The sequence below is a fragment of the Parambassis ranga genome, chromosome 6 (genome assembly GCF_900634625.1).
Source record: "Parambassis ranga chromosome 6, fParRan2.1, whole genome shotgun sequence".
NCBI lineage: Eukaryota > Metazoa > Chordata > Actinopteri > Ambassidae > Parambassis > Parambassis ranga.
The window spans coordinates 15,256,571-15,276,979 of NC_041027.1; the positions used below are offsets into that span (position 1 = coordinate 15,256,571).

Sequence of the window (20,409 nt, forward strand, 5' to 3'; positions counted from 1 at the left end):
TTATATCATTATAATAACATTTCAAATTAAACTTTTTTAAATTTCACATAATTTGAGGTTTATTAAAATCAATCAATAACAACATGTTTTTTATATTGCTTAACTTAAATAACTGTATTTCTGATCGTTTGTCCCTCATGGATCCCTCTGAGAGCCGTGCGTCTTGTCCCCGCCCACCTGCAGTCTCATTGGCTCCTGCCTCCTCCCCTCTCCATCTCATTGGTCAGAGAGCCGTCCGTCACAAAACTCCACAAGTTTACAACTCTGCCTCACACGTGCGGCCGGAGCATCGGGGCTCGCGGTGTGACGCTGCACAGCTGTCTCACCTGAGAGCGCGCGAGCTCAGCTGATCGCTTGTCTCCGCGCGCGCGTCTCACCTGCAGCAGGTGTCCTTCTGTCCACGGGACGCGGTGGGTGAGGACCCCTTCATGGCCAGAGGACTCGGGGATGCGCGCCTAGCATGGCCGTGGCTCCTGCACCGAGCACCCAGGGACCGGTATGGGTTTTAGCCGCGTCAGTAAGCTGGACCCCCCGGGCCGAGCCGCCTCCAGGAGAGCCGCGGTCATGCTGTGCTCCCTCCTCGCCTCTCTCTTCCTCCTGCACCGCTGCGCGACCACCTCCCCGCCGGTCAGAGGCTCCGCCAGCCGGACTGCCGCCGGGCTGCTCGGCTCCCTGCGCACCAAGAGGCTGGTGTACGAGTGGACCGCCGGTTCCGAGGAGCTGACGGAGCGCGCCGAGTCGCTCATGTTGCCGCCACCGGATGTGCTCGCTCCCGGGAAGGTGACCCGCAGGTTCGCAGGTAAAGTCAGCCCGCTCGGGGAGGGCAGCAAGAAGCCGCCGCAGGCTCTCATCGTCGGGGTGAAGAAGGGAGGGACGCGGGCTCTGCTGGAGTTCCTCCGGGTCCATCCGGACATCCGAGCCGTGGGAGCGGAGCCGCACTTCTTCGACCGCAACTACCACCGCGGCCTGGACTGGTACAGGTAAGACCAGTTATTCCACGAACCCTCACATATAACAGGGGGTTAATTTAAGAAATCAGGAGTTAATGCGCCGCGTTTCTGGCTGCAGGATGACGGAGTGTTCATCAGATTTTAGTTTATTAAAGCTTTCAGCCTGCTCGTTTTCAAGCTGGGAAACAAGTCTTAAACAAATGACCGCGCTCTGATGTCAAACATCACATTTTCTATTTCCAGATTATTTATTTTATTATTTGTTCTTTTATACAAATTAATTATTGGATATTAAGCTCATTTATTTCACTATAAATCTGCAGAAAAACTGTAAAATAAGATTTTATTTTATATAAACTCAGACTTCATATTTAGACACGATGAAATCAGAACTTTACTCAGAATAAATGTGTGTGTGAGTGTGTTGTTTTAAACTTTTAATTTGATCTTTAATTATTCCACTTTGCACAAACATTCTGCTCCTTCTGTTGGCGTCTGCTGTGATTTGTGATTGATTTCATCTGTCAGTGTGTGTGTGTGTGTGTGTGTGTGTGTTGTGCGTTCACCTTCGTGCAGGACTGCAGTAGGGTTGGGCGATATTGGCAAAAAAAATTAATCACGATTAATTGTGGCATTTAGCCGATACGATTAATTTGACGATTAATTAATGACAATTGCACTGACATGTTTTTGACTCTAAATCGGCACAGTGTTCTAGCATGATACCGACAAATCATCAGTCAAGTTAACTCCTTCATTCTAACAGGTTAAGCTGGTGATTAAGTAGTGATTAGGCACCAACCAGCCATGGAAATATGTATTGATAACAGAGGCACCAACTGCATCAAAATAATAATGAAGCAAATGTTTAAAGTAACTTTGTGCTTCAAATGTTCTTATCTTAAGGTCACAGAGCAGTGCATATCAACATTAAAATTAAACAGGACAAATAAGTTCAGAAAAGTCACATCAGTGATTATTAAAGTTAAAAAAAATGTGTCTGTGCAAATGAACCTGTGACTGAATATGTCCCACACTAGAGCATGTTTTCACTCAGACTGTAGAACAGCAGCAGAAAAACAAACAAATAAACAAACCGGACAATTTCACATTTAAATGTGTGTCTGTGCAAATCAACCTACGTTACGTTCTTCCAGCGCTTCGTTTGGTCGTAAGCAGCACGATGACTAAACGTATCGCGGATTCTCGGCTGAGTGGAATTCTTTCCAACATCTGCTGGAGGAGACTTCGCTGTTGTAATGTTTCCTATCTTGCTGTGGAGTCCGTAAATAAAGATCGGAGTTCATTCCTTTGCTACGAGCAAAAATCCAGTTACTATGGCAACAACCAACGCTCCACGCTTCACCTAATGCATGTCGTGGCACTATATACAGCTGTAGCCGGCGTTGTGTCCTCGTCGCGCTTTCTTCGGCTTTCTTCGTGCTCGGGCTTATGGTGACAGACGTTGAACTTATGTTAGGATCGTGCTGCTCCGCATTATTTAACTGAACACCACTGCCTTCCGCCATTATTGTTATTGTGGGCTCACAAAAATGCGTCATCATGCCGAGGCACTAATCACCGTAATCGATAAGTGGCAAAATTAATCGGTGACAGTTTTTCTGACGATTAATTGCAGACGATACGATTTTGCACGAGCCTAGCCTGCAGTAATGGCTCTTCCTCTCGTGGTTCTCTGTGTAATGGGGCATTGCCGACACTGCAGCTCTGTTATTAAGAAGGATTGGGGCCGTAATGAAAGGTTACCTGAGTGTCTCAGGAGGTATAATTCACCTTTTGATTGAGTTAACACTGCACACAAAACTTTTCCTCTGGCTCCTCTCACTCCCCCCTCCAAACAGTCCGGCTCTCCCCCGCTCACACACCTCCCCCTTTGTGCCTCTCTGAGAGCGGACTCTCGTTCTGCCATCACTCTTTCACACCCTTCTGTTTACCTATTCATCCATTGTGGGGTTTTATATCCATGAGGGTCCCATCTATCCCGAGCAGTTGCCAAGATTCTCTGGAATTTGGACCGTGCCTCCGTGGACGGCCCTCGGTGCCGCTCTCCATTTAAAACAGGAGGGCCCTCCGACTGAAGAGGGGAGTAAATGACTGTCAGAGTTCATCTCGTCAGCGGCCGAGTGTTTGAAGGAGTCGCTCTGACGTACTGAACATTAACAAACGTCTGGGAGCGAGCGTCCATCTGCAGGCCTGAATGTCTGAAACAGATCCGGCAGTTTAGCAGAACTCAGACCAGGACAGCAGCTTCCCCGTGACTAAATGTTTCATTAGACACATCAAGCTCTTCTTCTCCTCCTTCACCCTGCGACCATCAGTTAGACGGCCCCCCTCATGAGCCGGATCCTGTTTAAGGGTTCTTCCTGACGCTGTCTCCCTGTCTGTCTGCTCGGGGCTGAGACTCTTACAAACATGTTTTATTGTGAAAGACGCTGTGCAAATCAGTGTTAATTTTGTTAACGAATCATTTTCGTCATAGTTTTCGTTAACGACCTTTTTTTGCTGATAAAAATGAGACGATAACTAAATAAAAACTAACGCACGGTGCCAAAAACGAAGACGAAATGTACTGACACTTTCGTCAACGAATAAAAACGAGACGAAATTATTGATGGAGACGAGATCCAATCAGAGCAAATTTTGTTTGTGGAAGGGACGAATCAGGAGACGGCGGCAGAGAGCCAATCAGAAGTGATCTCTCTGTGTAAGGACGTTACCCCGCGATGCTGGAAGAAGGCGTCCTCATGCATGGTAACACAACACAGGAGAAGAACACACACGTGACACACAGACACGTTTGATGACAAACAGGACGGTTCAAACCGTGTGGAGCGACTATCAGCGGTAAAAACACAACAAACCTGAAGCGACGTTTGCAGACGAGTCATCTTAATTTCCGTTCAAAGATACACGTGACAAAATCTATAAATGAAGACACCGCTGCTGATGGTTTTACAGCATGTGACCTGTTTCTAAGTTGTCACTGCAGTGTTCTGCTGTAGTTATGGAGGATTCATGAAGAAGGTCATGACTGAACAGTGTGTTCAGGGAGAGCAGCTCACTGTTCATTGGTTCTTAGGTCATAGCAATTAAATAAAGAGGTGTTTGTTTCAAATAACACAAGTTAAAGCTGTGCCTGTTTTTATTGCACAATCAAACCTTAAATATTTCATGAAAAATATATATCATAGAATTTTAGTCGACTAAATCCACGGCAGATTTAGTCGACTAAAATTCTTTGATATTTAGTCGACTAAAACTAGACTAAAACTTTAAAAATGTTGATGACTAAAACGTGACTAAAATCAAATGACATTTTAGTCACAAGACTAAAATAAAAACTAAATTAGAAATTGCTGCCAAAATTAACACTGGTGCAAATAAAGTATAACTGAACAGAAGAAGAGTTTGTGTCACATCAGCCGAAGCTGGAACGTTGTCGTGACACAAGGAAATCTTTACGACAACATGTTGTTAGAAACAATGATAAAAAGTCGCTGCACTGTAAGAAGCACATTCTAATTAAAACTGTCGTCCACTAAGGTGCATTTATTTTCCTTCTCCTGGGAGTCACAGCTGTGTCGCCTCATTTTCACAGAAAACTCATGCCCGGACGATTTTTTTTTTTTTTTACAGCATTCTCTGAATCACACTTTCCCCAAAACGTTTCAGTTTCACACCCAGAAATCGACAGCGTCTGTCTTCACTGGGACATTTCCAGGAAGTGTCTCTCCATCCTCGGTATCCCAGCAGCACGTCCAGCCCGCTGACTGAATAAATGCGTTTTGTTGATAAAAGTCAGGCCTTATTGTTGCACAGGAAACACACACACACACACACACACAGCCAGTGTTACATTTCACTATAACACACACAACCCGCTGGCCTTTTGTTGTGGACGAGGAGCTCCGACCTGACGAGCAGCAGAGGCTGTAGTCCCCGCTCTGCTCTCACCTCTGCTCAGGTTTCACCTGCACAGACCCCGCCGCTGCGTTTTCTGCAGACTGGTCGGATTAAACTGCACCGGATCCTTTAATGGGTTAATTATGCTTCGTAACAACATGTTAAACACGCCGCTCACGTTAGAATAGAAAGAAACACACACAACACACTACAACAAATCCTTTCCTTCAGTGTTTTCCTCTTCAGAGCAGCTGAAACATCCGGTTCACTTTGGGCTTTAACCCTTCATTCATGTCTGAAGTGTGCACATCTGCTGTGGCTTCATTATGTGTGGAGTTTTTTAAGTTTGGTTGTGTGTGCTGCTGCCTGATCTTCTCGCTGTGCGTTTGAAACACCACAAACGTTTAAAGGTGTGCGTCTTCACGTGGCCGTCTGTCTTTGCTCTTCAGTTTGTTTGTTGCGTGCCGCGGGTTGTCCTCGCCGCGGGCTGTCCTCGCCGTGGGTTGTCCTCGCCGCGGGCTGTCCTCGCTGTGGGTTGTCCTCGCCACGGGTTGTCCTCGCCGCGGGCTGTCCTCGCCGCGGGTTGTCCTCGCCGTGGGCTGTCCTCGCCGTGGGTTGTCCTCGCCGCGGGCTGTCCTCGCTGTGGGTTGTCCTCGCCGCGGGTTGTCCTCGCCGCGGGCTGTCCTCGCCGCAGGCTGTCCTCGCTTGGTCGTGACCCGGCCCAGGATGCAGGAACGACGTTTTAAAATAGGAGCCGTAGGCAAAAATACGAGGAACATCCTGGAACGCTTGCCTGGTGTTATTTGTCTGTGTGTGTGTGAATGTTTCTCCACGGTGTCTTTACGGAGGCTTTGAAAGGAGTCATTTGTTGCATCATTCCTCTGAGGTGCAGTCAGGACGATGAAAACAGATTTAACCCATTTCCTCTAATTGATCCCTGTTTGGCTGCATCGGAAAGAAATGAAATATTCTTAACGACTCCTGGAAACGCCTTCGGAGGCAGTTTCATGATTTATGTAGACGTGCAGGTAGAGCTTTAATAAGGCTGCAGTTTCAGCAGTGTAGCAGGAAGGCAGGTGGAGCGGAGGGAACAGGCGGAGGTGGAGGGCGGAGGGTGGGGGGGGGTCACGGTTGGGGTTGCAGAGGGCGCACACACAGCGGGCGTAACGTGATCGGCAGAGACCTCCGGAGCATGAGCTGCCTTGGGATTGTGAAAGTGATTATCGTTGTAAAAGCGGGACGCTCACCTCCTGTCGAAGGCATGCGGCTCACAACGACAACTCCTTGACCTCCACCTCCACCCCCACCAGCGTCTTGCGTGCCCTCAGCAGCTGACCCCATGCGAGGGGGGGGAATATCCCTGTCAGCAGCTGCCCTGTGGCATCCTGGGAATCCGCCCTGCGATGGGTGGGTGAGGACAGGCAGCAGGTGCAGGGCTCTGTGCAGACACCACCTGGATCTCCACCGGACGCTCACACCTGACCGGTTCACCTGACACGCCTAAAATAAGACGTGTTTGTGGCCTCCTCGGAGGGACGGCGGCTGCAGATATTTCAGGTGTCGGAGCGTCCTGCAGATCTGATGAAGACGTGCAGAAAGGGGCTGATTGATCGCAGCCACAGAATGTGCCACCCTCAGAGTTCACAATGCCAACAGATGGCTCGGTACCGCCGGGCTCGGGTTACATTGTCTCAGGGATTCCGTTGTTTATTCACTTTTGGCTGCATGTGTACACTACTCAGCAACCTGTTTGACCCCGGGCTCTTTCAGCTCAGCAGCTGTCGGCCTTTTTTATGAGGTATTAGACTGAACATGATGAGACATTTATTCTGGGAGTCATATTTCAAAAGAGGTAACTTTTTATTGTACTCGACTGTACGAAAATATGTCGTCTGAAGACCCTGTCTGAGCAGCCCGGCCTTCCCTTTCCAGGCCACATACCTGAAGTCTGATGGTTTTTATGCATGCGAGCGATGTTTTCTGGAACAGCACAGAAACCTGCCAGATAAACGTCAGCTCCGCCTGCACAGAACAAAAAAATCATGTTTGCAGTTTCTTCCTGGCAGTTCAAGGTTGGTGGAAGTTAAGTGCGATCCTCACACTGAGAGCGGCTGTAACCCTATCGTTTGGCACCGGCGAGCTGGGGGGGGGGCCTCTTCATACAACAAACCACAAACAACCTCCAGAATTCATGCATATTAAACCTTCAGAGGAGCTGCCAGAGCGCTTCAGGACTTCAGAGCCGTGCAGCCAAACCCAGAAGGGCTGGGTAAATGATGCATGGACCAGGCATGTACAGCCCTCTGTGCTGCGGATTGGCAGGGTAAGACCAACGCCTCGGTGTGATGGATCTCTCTTTCCCATCTCACAGGCTGCAGCTTTATCACAGGACAGGGAGTCGTCCATATTTTCCACCAGAGAGAGAGAGAGACTGATCCATCGCTGTGGAAAGCATGGGAACCAATAAAAAGGAGGAAGCCCTCTCCTCCTGGGTCCTCCTGGGTCCTCCTCTTTCCATTCCAACACTGGTGTTTTCTTTAAGATGCTTTTGCTACATATTCATTTTGTCCTGGCACACAGCTCAGTCTGCTGGAATTTAAAAAACATTTCAGTGTTTACTGAGGGACGTTCATCTTTCCTGTTCAGCAGGAGAGTCTTTTCTGTTTTAAGCCGGCTGGCTCCCTCTCCCCTCCTCTCTGCTTGGAAGGCTTGGACTCTGTCACACTTGCCATGTGTGCTATCTGCAGCTGCCTGTGTGGTGGGCAGGTTGGCACCAGCTAACCCTCTTCCCTGCCGCTCCATCGGCTTGGCAGAGGCCGGCCTACAGCCGTGGGCAGCGCAGTGCCAGACGGCACCTCGGGCACAACCTCGCCCCGACCCCCCGTCTCCGTGAAAACACGGAGTTATGAGCTTTCTGCACTTCTCAAACAAAGACTCGATGAGTGGGATGATGACCGATGATGTGTCACTGTGGTGCCTGGCAGCAGGGAGCTCGCAGCTTCCCCTGGGATCAGACGGGCTTGTTTGGTGCTCTTCTTCTCCTTCCTTCTCCTCAGACCGTCTTTGATGTGTCATCTAACCTTCACAGTTTGGTCCTACTTCAAATCCGTCTGCTGCCCTTCTGAAGGACCACTTGCTTCCCATCAGATGCCATGATGAGTCTGATTCTCTTCATCATGTTGTGATACTTTGAGATGCAGCAGTTTAAACACACTGCGGTGTTTCTACTGTAAAGTTGGCACAAAGGACTCCATTCACTGTACAAATGATCCAGTGTATCATCAGGAGTGCAGGTTTACCATCAGGAGCCATCCTGGCATGGCGCGCAGCACGCTCTGTGATTAAGGAGAGATGTGCGTTAGGAAAGAGTGTGCCATCTCCGAGCTGTTCATTGATAGATGGAGTACAACAGCACGACCTGCGTCTTTTTACATAAAGATGGAGGAGGGTGATGAAGAGGCCGGTGCAGAGCAGCGCTCCTGATTGATGTGCCCACAGCAGAGTGCAGGGGAGCCGCACACTAATTCAATTAATCTGAACACTAGTAATTGCTACTGTAACTGTGTGACTGTACATCAGGCAGGAAGGGGGGGGGTTGCTGTCAGAGGAGCACGTCCTGCTAATAGGAGGAGGAAGGAACATCCCGGCGGCTTCTCCTGAAGATGAGGATTTGCATGTTAATGAGAGGCAGATTCCTTCAGCTGTAACCAGAGCAGAGGTGAGCGATGAAGCACAGCAGGGAGGATCTGTGAAGAAGCAGGACCACGGAGTCACACAGGGGGGACCACACGTGTGGTCTGGGTCTGAAGGTGTCACACGCACCAAGCAGAGGGAAGCATGTAGGCCTCAGGTTTTAATGAGAGGGGTAGTCCTGCAGCGGCAGCATGGACGGGATGAGGCCACGACACCCGCTCCTTTTCAGGCAGTGAGAAACAGAAAGTTAAATATTCATATGTAGGGGAGGTTAGCAGGATGCTAATTGTATTAGCTTAGCATACAATGCTAACAGAAGGAGGGAACACCTCCTCTGTGGAGCTGCGCTGCTGCGGCGGTGAAGTCCTGTCGACTCAGAGCAGCTCTTTGTTTTTGCTCTTCTCCTTTGTGTCTCTATTGAACTCTGAAACAAATGCTGCTGGGTTGTCAGGAACCTTCTGAACACACCCGCAGGTATTGATCCCATTGTTCCCTGTAGCAGTGGTCTGAAGGTGTTGACCCGTGGAGACAGGGGGACGTCTTTATGTGTCCTATAGGACAGCCGATAAATCAGCTTTACAGGATAATCCATGTTTCTTACCCTCTGATGTCCCATTCTTCTTCTTCTGTGCATTAGTTCCTGGCACTAATTTCCACAAGGCTCCGGCTCCACTGTAAAACCTGACGCCGTGTGTTTCATTTCTGCGTTGTGTTGGTGCAGCTGGCGGGTTGTGGGTCAGCCACGGTCAGTTTGGACTAAGAGGTGTAACAACACTGTGCAGCCTGTGGGACCTGACAGGAGCCCGAGCTGTTTCACTCGTCAAACATGCGGCGGGGCGGGCCTCATTATGTCATTATGTTGTCAGGGCGATTGTTTATTCTGACATCTTTCATCCAACATGGACACATCCGCCCCTACAGCCATCAATAGCAGGAGCAGGAGGAGGAGGAGGAAGCAGCCGCCGGCCTGCACAGATGTAGGAGACACTTCTCCTATAAGGCTGCGGTTGTTCGTCATGCGCTGCGGCTCCCACGCAGCCTCCCATCAATTATTAATCCAGCCAATTAGCAGCGCTGCATTATTCACCAGGAAACAGCGATCACATCCATCAACGGCTCTGTCTCTGCTCGTTGCGGCGCTCTGAGGCCGCAGAGCTTCACCACAGAACTCTGCTGCCGTCACAGTGTCTTATTGTCTCCTTCAGGACCATTTTCAGCTCATTTTAAAAAAGCTGCCGTATTTAAACAAACACAACGTCCCCAGACTGCTCATCACTGGCCGTCACAGAAACCGTTTGGTCACATGTGTCAGAGGTCAGAGGTCACTTCCTGTTTCTCTGTTGTTCACCGGACGCTGCAGACAGGCAGGCGGCCACATGTTTCCATCAAAAAGTGATTTGTTTTCATTTTCTTATCGGCCTATCGCCCGCAGGCCTCCCTGACCCACAGCAGAGTTCAGGGGCCTCACATGTCTACATGCTCCTCCACATGCTTCGCTTCACATTAACTCATTAATAACCACTGAATATTTTAATTATTACGGATGATTCATGCTCCTCTCGTTATGCCGGCCGTGCTCTGTGTCCGGGCAGTCGTTGATATTGGGACTGATATTGATCACCGCAGACTCCCGCTTCCTGCTGCGTGTGAGAAAGCGGTCTGGACCTGGTTCTCCTCGGGTCTCTGGCTTCATGTGGCGCTCGTGGGCAGGCCGGCGTCTGACGTTGCTTTTTATTACATCATATTATTTTCCACTCGGCCCAGCAGCGGTGCAGACTCTTTCTCACCGCCCTGTTTTGGCTCCTGGGTTTTTTCATTTTTTTCTCCTTCTTGTTTCCAACTGGCTTTGTAACGGGCTCGGTTCTGGCAGGGCGTAAATCCAGCAGGAGGGATTTCCCCCTCACCCACAAAGCTTTTTACTTCTGGCGGTGCAGTGCCAGCGTAAGACTCAGGCGCTCCCAGAGGAGCCGCACTTCACTGCAGAGTCCTGAACACACACTGTAAACGTATGTGATGGAAAGCTTTTGTTGTCACCATTTACAGGCCTGTGATGTAAATGCAAACTGCTTCCTAATAACCTCCATGCTGCTGTCATGAATATGAATTGCATTAATATGCTGCTCCTCTCAGAGCGATGCTGCACGCCCTGACCCCCCCCCCCCCCCCCCCCATGATCGTCTATTTATTTATTTTCTAATTGCGATTTGGACGCGCCGTGTTTCTCTACGCCACAGCCTCTATCTGTATGTGAGGCACATCCGTCATTCAAGGCTGGCAGAGTTTGACTCAATAACGGCGTGAACACGCAGCCATTATCTCTCCGCGGAGCACTCCCTCAATGTTAATGTGTTTTTAGGACGATTACATCAACGTGAAATATTGAAAAATATCCTCCTGATTGATGGCATGAATCATCAACCCCCCCCCGAATACCTCATTTGCCGTCTCCATGGCAACGTCAGACTCACGGCCTACATGCAATCACCTGCTAACGTGAGCTCGTGTCGCGGCGCCAGCGCTAATAATCAAACGAGGAAAACAGCCGCCACAAAAAGTGCTGCTGTTAATCTGCAGCTCTGTTCTGACATCAGCTCTCCTTCCTGTCACATGATCAGTCAGTGTGTGTGTGTGAGCACAGCGTCATGGCTACAAGCAGAGAGACCTCAGACATCTGGGTCTAAACAAATGACAGTAAGTCTGCAAATCAGCCCGATACTCTCTGGATTTCTGTCACATGACTTCTGGTCACATGTGAGGCAGTCACAGCTTTAATTTTTGATTTTAGTTTGAAGACTTGGAGAGACCCGCTCAGTTTTGTTTTGTCTTTTTTCTCAGCGCAGCTCTTTTTTTAGCAGGAATAAAAAAGAAATCTCCTCCACACTCTGCACATTGTCCTAACCCGACAATGAGCTTCTGCCCTGTAATTACATTCTATTTCTAAAACCATCCGTCTTTGCTCACAGAGAGCTGACAGGTTCAAACATTAGCACGTTGTCAGCGGCTCCTCAGACGCCATGGTTCTCTGTTACACTTCATATTATCTTGCACCTCGACGCAGCTTCCCAGATGGTGTTAGGTCTGTGACGGCTGCAGAGGAGGAGGAGGAGGTGTTTTCCTGCAGCTCAGCCTCGACGGGGCCTCCTGGTTTCTCACTGGGGGTCTGTTGGATTCTGGGTCACAGCCCAGCCCCAGGCAACCACTGGCTGCACTCGAGCCATTCTGCAGCGTCTCAGCCACACAGTGGGCGATTCTTCACCTTTTTCCCTGCTCTCCGTCCCGCCCCACCTCGCTGGCATCGCTCAGTGCGGTTGCTGATAGCAGAGCAGCATCACCTGTTCGTTATGCACGGCACTGCTGCCTCGACAGAAAGGAGCGGCGTGAAGTTCCATTTACTCCAGGCTATTTATTTAATGGATAATGCAACAGACGCAAAATGGAAATCATGCATTGGACCATGTCTTTAACCCCAGCTCCTCCCCGCGCTCCTTCCTGAACTGCATTCATTCTCACTCCTGCTGAGCATAAATCATTTTGGTAGCTTGTTATTACCAAGCTCGTTATTTATTCTCCAGGATTTAAGGAAGAGCAAAAAAAAACCCATCATATATTTAAAGCTGAATCTTCATCTGCCTGTGTCTCAGAAAAACCTGCAGAGATGGTGCGAGTGTGTTTGTAATGAGTTCATGTCGGGAGAGGCGATAAGCGTCGGTACATGCTAATCTCTGCCCTCCTCTCTGCTTCTTCTGTGGTGGCAGGCGGTGCAGGCTTCGCTGCCGCGCTCTCGCTGTGGCTTGGCACACAGATGAGGAAAGCGATGTGATGTGCCAGCCGCTTTGTATTCTGAGCCTGGGAGTGGAAGGATGGAGGCAGGAGGAGGGAGACGGTGTAATCACTTTCACACTCCTCTCTCCTCCACTATCTCACACTCTGCTTTCAGTTTTCAGAAACGTGAGCTGCAGCTTCCTGTTTTTGGACTTTTGTGTGGATGACTGTAAAATATCCGATGGTGAAACTTTCCTGTGGACATGATGTGTGACGGCCGCCGCCTGCAGGTGCTGTGGTTCGGCTGAAAGTGACACCAGAGCAGCGATGTTCACAGTCGAACATCTGCCAGCTCGGTTGGCTGAGACTCTACCTGACTAATTTTGGCTCCTCTGCGTGCTACAACAGAACAATGACTCCTTTTCAGAAGTTGTTCTATTTTAAAAACTCCCAGGCGGCGTACAGTCAGAGCGCTCACACTCTGGTTCTTCAGCCTGTCGAGCTGTAGCTTTAATGTCAGAGTACAGTGTGAGTGCAGCAGTGAGTGTTACCTGTGCTGTGGCCAGGAGATGAAGCAGCTCCTCGTCCTGTGAAGGGACAGGCGGGCTGACGTGGAGGGAATCATTCTGTGAAGAAAACACTCAAAGGTCAGATAAAAGCATCAACAGAAGGTGAAGCAACAACAGAATAACATGCACCTAGACATTGCTGCGGCGTGGACACACAGGCGGCACCTCACGTCCTTCACATTTCCAGCTGTTGAACTGAGCATGGTGTGTTCGGAGCAAACAACAAATCATGTTTACCTGCTGAATATGTGAAGCATTTCCTCATTTGTGTCTCCTGTAATGTTTTTTTTTTAATCTGTTTCGCAGTAAGAGCAACATTCATTGATCACAGCACAAATACAGACGCATACAGACGCAGGTACGACACAGAAACATAAATCAAGCTTTAGCCGTAGCATACTAAACAGCTAGCCTGAATCATGTGTCGTCAAAACAAAGCAGCAGCACAGAACGGTTCCTTCTTTGAGGCTGATGGAGCACGCCGCCTGAGACCGGGGACAGGCTGAGGAATGCCAGCGCCTCTGCACCCAGAGAGACACAGGGGGAGGGGGGACTGTCTTTTCTGCCAGCCCATCATATCTGCAGCAGGCTTAAGTTATCAGGGTTTAGCTTTAGTCTTTTTCTCTGCCTTAATATTTGAGTTCTTCTTTCAGCGGGCGGATCTGAGCCTGAAATGTTTATATTGAATGTTTCAGCAGCCTGAAAATCACCATGGCAATAGTCCCAAAGACAAAAGCCCCAGCCTTTTGTCATGGGTAATTATCACAGAGTAGGCCCCTTAAAGCCGTCCATTTGGCTCTGCACTGATTCACATTTCATTTCACTCTCATGCGTTTGACACAGGGCTTCCTCATTTTTTGTAGAATTTCAAACAGGCTGCGATTCTTCTGTCACCAGATTATTTCAGCACCAGAAACCACAGAGAGAGGATAAGAACGGCCACTGCACACTCCCTAATGAAGCCACCGTCAGTTTATAAACCCACATTCAAGGACACAATACCTTGAAAATGAGCTTTGGTATTAAACCCAAGTTTAGGTGTCTTATCTCCCATAAGCTGCCGAGTCCCGGAAAACTGACGTGGCAGAATGAGAGAGAGAGAGCAGCCAGCCAAAGCCGATCCCACTCCACTGTCATCTCCACACCGCGCTCTCAGACTCCGAGCAAGTGGGTCAGAGAAACGTCAGGAAGTAAAGTCTGTAAAGGCTTCGATGCATCCTGAAACCTCGGACTGCTCCAGCAGTTAGTGAAGGTGAATAATTCACAGCTCACCATAAAGACCCCCCCCCCCACTTATGCAACAAACAGGGGAAGATCCCAGCACCAGGAAAACAGGAGGATTCTGTAAAAATTTATAAGGACACACTGCAAAGCTAACTCTATAAATGTTTTACTGAACGGCGGCTGCTGAATGGAGAGGAGTAGAAACCTCAGCTCAGGGTCCAGAAATGTTTTTACTGCACTTCACCAGACAAATATTATTTCTGTCTATTTATAATCAGCTGACAGACATTATTTATGAAACAGAAAACAGACGTTATAAGTGAGATAAGCTGCAGTGGCAGCGAGCCAGCCATGCTTTCCAGAGCCTGCAGGACGAGGAGCGTGCTGAGGTGCCCTCAGAGGAGGACACCTCCTCTCATGTTTGTCCCTGTCTCTCATGGACAAACATGAGAGGAGGACACCTCCTCTCATGTTTGTCCCTGTCTCTCGTGGACAGGCTGTTTGATCCTCCACAATTACAGCTTGTTCATGCATACACACTTATTTAAATAGCAGTGCAGGGAGAACCCAGATGTAGACACACAACTACATAAAAAAGCAAAACACAGAAACAGAAAATACAGAAACAAAAAACTAAACAAAAACCAACCACAAGTGAAGAACATGGCAGCACTGGAAGCACGGGAGGAACGAGACTTCACTTCACAAAGGAGAGAAACCAGACCTTCGAAATAAATCGGGAAACACGAGGAAACAATTCTCACAAAGCAAGAAACTAAATAAACCTGACAAACAGGACCACTCGTCCCTGTGACAGCCACTTCCTGTCAGTTTGTCCTCTGCTGTTATCTGTCCCCAGCTCTCCTTCGTCTCTTCAGAGGAATTTGACCATGACCTCCCATTTTGTTTTCCAAGAATAGACGTCTGTCTTATCAGACCGCTGTGCTGCTCCTGCCTACAGTTCCCACGATGCACGGAGACAAGTTCTTCATAATTATATATATATATATATTCTATCATATGTATTTATAACCCAGCGTGACTCTGAACTCAGTGAGACCTTCTTTAACGCTGCACATGTCCAAAGATGGAGCTGGCTGGTTTAAAGGTATTAAAACATGGACCTTTCATCATCATTGGTGAACAGCTCATCGAGTGCTTCTTTCTCCATATTTAAGATGGCTTCTCTTTCTCCTGCTGGTCACTCACACCTGTGCACACCTGAATATGAGCATCACAGGGTGCACTGCTAAAAAATGAGTGAGACTTGTTCTAATTCCTCTTCTGAGCACCACACCTGGTGTCTTCCCTCCTGGTTGCCTCGTGTGTGAGCGCTGCCGGCGATCACAGCCCACCGGGCAGGTGAAGGGGCCGTGTGGTTCCACAAGGCTGACAGAGCAGTAAAGCTCTGAGCTCAGAGGAGCGGGCTTTCCCTCCGCCGCGCAGCAGCCATTACTCTAAATCACCCTCCTCCTGTCTCCCTGACCTCCGCTAGCATCCGCTGACCTGGAAAATATCCGCTGAGTCCGAGCCACCGAGAGCGGCGCCGGGCCTCGCTTCGCCTGCAAACAGCAGAAATATTGAGCCAATTACAAGATGATTATCTGGTGGCGGTGGCAGGGGAACACAGTGGGAGTGTATTTATGCCTGCAGGGTTCCCCGCTGCAGGGGGAAAAATGAATCAAAGCGCCGGTGGGGGAGAAGCGGCCGGCACTCAGGCTGCCTGCCTGCCTCTCTCTGGCTCAGATCCAGAGGAAGCAGAGCTTTCATAACTGATCGCTGTTAGTTTTTAGTTTGTGCGTCCTGCTCTGGTGCTGTGTGAGCACCTGATCTACAGCGAGTTCAGCCTGTTTCTCAGACGTGAGTCAGCCAGTGGAGTTCATTCAGCAAGGAAACGAAAGCAGTGACGCGTCAGGCCCTTTATTCCAAAGTGGTTTCTTTATAGATGAGCTTACAAAGGACGCATTGACTGATGTACTGCCTGTTACTGTGTACATTGGATGGAGGTTTTTAATGGGGGAATACAGCTGCCTGAGAGTCCTGGCGTCTTTTAGCAGCTAGTTGGTTCCATATGAGAGGGCTGACGTACAGTTAGGACGTCTTCGTTTCCGTCGTGTGCACAAACTGTTTGTTTGTGATGCTCTCAGTCGTCTCTATTATTTTTTTGTTGCGTCTCTCAAAGCGCCAAAGCAGCGAGTTTGATTTAAAGGGTTCGTTTTGGGGTCTGCGTGGATGCTGCTGCTGCCTGGGCTTCATGCATCAGCGTGCTCAGGGAGTCGTATTTTAGCAGCACGATGAAGACATCAAAGTGCACCGTAAATCTCAAGCACTTGGACGTTTTGTCGTCGGTTACATCATCCAGCATCGCCAGTAAAGTTTCATTAGAGAGCGCAGCATGCCTGTGCTGCAGAATGGAAAGAAATACCCCCATGTGGTTCACATGCAGTAAAACCAACTGTTCCTTTAAAGGTCTTTACTCGTGTAAGCAATAGTGAGGCAGCAACAACCAGGTTCTGAGGAAGCATGCAAGTACGGCTCCAGGTCCAGCCGAGCGGCAGCAGAAAGCCCCCGCCTCCCAAGCCAAGTGTCCTGTTGTCAGGCCAGGAGCGGGGCGGAGGTCTCAGGAGGCGGCTCCTGTTTCCAATGGAGACTGTGGTGGCACCACCCTGACCCGGCTTGATGTCATGTGGTTCAAGGCAAGTGAAACCATTGTCCAAGTGCCACTGACAGTCCTGTGAGAAGAGAAGGCCGCCTAGTACGAGTGCAGCGATGCTGGTTCACATGTGGGCTACAGGAGCACGGCGGCTTCAGGCTTTGGCTGAGGAGGAAGAATCTGAGGGGAGTCTGAGGGCTGACTAACTCTCTGCCATCGCTCCACCATGAGGTGGTGTAGTGTGGCTAAAACAGCAACACATCTATGCCTGCTGGTCCCCAGCTGATGGCCCACCCTAAAGCCCTGGTGGAGGTGCGGTGATCAAACTGCATCATGGGTAATATGATTCATAAGGATTCTTCTCTAATAGCTGAGAAGGTGTTTTGGCCGGTGTCTGTTTCATAAGGCGGCGCTCCACAGATCTGAAACCTTTCTCTCAATAACCATAAAACGTTCATCAGCCATGAACGTGTGAGTGCTTTATGGCCTCCGTACCTCCTGACATGGCTGTCTTCATCACACTGTACCACATCACTGACCCTGAAACAACACACGCTGCTGCTGAGAGTCCATCGACCACAGAGCAAGCCAGCGCACGCCATCAAATATGGATGCGTCCTTTAGTACAGGCTCATGTCTTTTTCATAGCACAATAATGTTCTCTTTTGGAGCTGTGGTTCCGTTTGGCTCACAGGTTAGCGTGCCGGCAGGAAGGCTGCCCGCATGCATCAGGGATTCCCTGATTATCAATAATTAGTCTGGTGTCAGCTCAGCAGCCATTGTAACCCCAGGTGGGATTGATTTTGTTTTCCATTATACTGCCCTGCTCTGGACTCTCTGTGTGACGGGGTGGAGCTAATGTGAGCGGAGAGGCGACATGTTCCTCTTTACACAGCTGTAGGAAAGGTCACCGTGCAGGGAGGGCGCCGGAGGTCAGGTGACGCTCATGTCGAGACATCACTGCACCTGTGTTGATGCCGAGGCTCTTATCGACCGCTTCCTGCCCGGCCCTCCTGTGCTGACCCCGCTCCTCACTCACAGACAGGATGTGTTGTGACACCGGCCTGAAGGGATCCGCTGACAGCGTTTAGATCCGTTTCACTGCAGCCAGGAGCGACCGCAAGGAAAGCCAGCAAACACACGCAGAACAGGGACTCCGTGGCGGCGTGGGGCTCACACTTAGACAGGATTCATTTCAGAAGAGTCTCATCCAGATGTTTTGTTTTTTTATCATGCGGCTCTTCTGGTACGTGGAGTGGAGTAAACAGAATCATTACAGCAATTACGGCAGCCATCATGTTTATACACAGGCTTCAAGATGTCATCAGGAGGCGGGGCCTCTTCTTTTACATTCAAACTGCATTGTTGTATTAAGTATGTTAGAAATATCAGAGGAGTCTCCAAACAGGCTGGTTTACAGATCGATGAGCAGGCAGCTGCAATGTGACAGCACCCATCCAGTCAGATGCAGCCAGGAAGAGTTTGCACAGATTTCTGTGCTCTGCTGGCACATCGAGCGTCGGATGTTTGGAAGTAACGCCAAAACACTCCTGTTTACAGCCACCATGTACGTGTGATGGAAGCATGTGATAACTGGCCAAAGACCTTCAGTCAGCTCCAGCATTCAGGTGTGTGAACAGCAGCTCTGAACACCAGACCACTGATGTCTGCACATGTGGTCTGGATGTTGCACTCCTGATGGTCCGTCCTCAGAGCAGCGCTGAGAGGACGCTGAAGCTGCACTTTGGCCACACGTGTCCTCCCTGTTTTCAGCTTTCTGTAGCTCAGGTGGTAAACTCGCTGTACCCCGGGAGAAGCTGGGCCACTTAGCCGGTGCCCGCCCTCGCTTTAACCAGCAGCAGAGCAGCAGCTGAATAATGGATGCCTGCATTCTGTACTTTAGTGAATTTTAAAGCTGTATTCTGCAGAGACTCTAAATGGTAGAGGGAGGCCGTGTTAATCATTCATGGGCTGCTTTTACCCGCTTTTCTTGAGGTCAGTGTCCTAGAGGCGACTGGGCAGAGTGAGAGGGGAGGGGCCGAGTCAAGGACTCTGGAAAACCTACAACCGAATGTTATAATCTGAGGGATCGAAGGCGGCAGTCATGCTGAGAGGATCAATATTTTATAAGTGTATAGCTGTAGAGGTTCTTCTTTTTGAGACTGATGGATATCTCCCATTTTTAAGTGCACCCGAGGGAGAGCTCGCCATGACATCCTTACAACCACAGAAAACTGCCAATCAACATTCAGTCACATCGGATCCCACACGCAGCTTCCAGGGCTCCTCTGGATTGATTAGATTTGGGTCAGAGCAGCTCGCTGTGTGAACTGAAGTGAATTAAATATCTGACTTCCTCCTCTCTGTTTGTCTTCTCCGCAGGGAGCTGATGCCGAAGACCCTGGAGGGCCAGATCACCATGGAGAAAACCCCCAGCTACTTTGTGACCCGGGAGGCTCCAGCCAGAATCTCCGCCATGTCCCGGGACACCAAGCTAATCGTGGTGGTGAGGGACCCCGTCACCAGAGCCATCTCGGACTACACGCAGACGCTGTCTAAGAAGCCCGACATTCCCTCCTTTGAGAGCCTCACCTTCAAAAACAGGACTACGGGGCTCATCGACACGTCGTGGAGCGCCATCCAGATCGGCATCTACGCCAAGCACCTGGACAACTGGCTGCAGTACTTCCCCATGGACCAGATCCTGTTTGTGAGCGGCGAGCGTCTGATCAGCGACCCGGCCGGAGAGCTGGGCCGCGTTCAGGACTTCCTGGGGCTCAAGAGGATCATCACGGACAAACACTTTTACTTCAACCAGACCAAGGGCTTCCCCTGCCTCAAGAAGGCAGAGGGCAGCAGCAAGCCCCACTGCCTGGGCAAAACCAAAGGGCGCACCCACCCCAACATCCACCCCGAGGTGGTGCAGAGGCTGCGGGACTTCTACAGGCCCTTCAACATGAAGTTCTACCAGATGACGGGACATAACTTTGGCTGGGACGACTGAGGACAGCCGCCTCAGAGACTGCTCAAGGGGTTTGGGAATTAAAGTTTATTTTTATGAGAATAAATATAATATGTCACCTATGACGCAAAATAACTTTTTTTAAGTAGAAGGAAAAATATTTTGTTGGCACAATCCTTGAAATATTATTTTAATTTTAATAAAGTTTAAATGACATATTTTACCGTTTATTTCTCATGATTTTAGACACTTATAATATTGTTTTTTTATTGTTTTGTCATATTGCACATTGTAATATAATAATGATGTGATAGTACCAAAATAAGCCGCCATATTTCTGTCTAACAGCAGCCTTTGATCCTCCTCGTTCTGTCATTTATTCTCACAAACCTCCAACCTGTTCTCCTCCATCTGCAGCAACATGCAGCTGCTTCCCTCAGCAGCGCCTCAGATATGCAACATTCTCCTGTTTTTTATATTCGCATCATCACAGCGGCCTCAGAGGAAAAAGAAACTCCCTGCACTGAAGAAGCTGTGAGACAGGAAGTGTGTGTGCAGTGTGAAATCACACATGCCATATTTTGAAGATAAAAAGCTGCTTTTAAATTTTAACACTTTTGGGTTAGTACATATTGTAAAAAGATAAAAATATATCTGTATATATCAGGCGTC

The 20,409-nt window shown here is 49.3% G+C and overlaps 1 protein-coding gene across 1 annotated transcript; it reads left to right on the forward strand.

Annotated features, from left to right (window-relative positions):
* Positions 1–356: 356 nt before the first annotated feature.
* LOC114437376 (heparan sulfate glucosamine 3-O-sulfotransferase 3A1-like) lies at positions 357–19,801 on the forward strand. Its single transcript, XM_028408025.1, has 2 exons — positions 357–980; positions 19,158–19,801. Exons 1-2 carry the CDS (start codon positions 499–501, stop codon positions 19,777–19,779), a joined length of 1,104 nt encoding a protein of 367 aa, XP_028263826.1. The 5' UTR covers positions 357–498; the 3' UTR covers positions 19,780–19,801.
* The last annotated feature ends 608 nt before the right edge of the window (positions 19,802–20,409 follow it).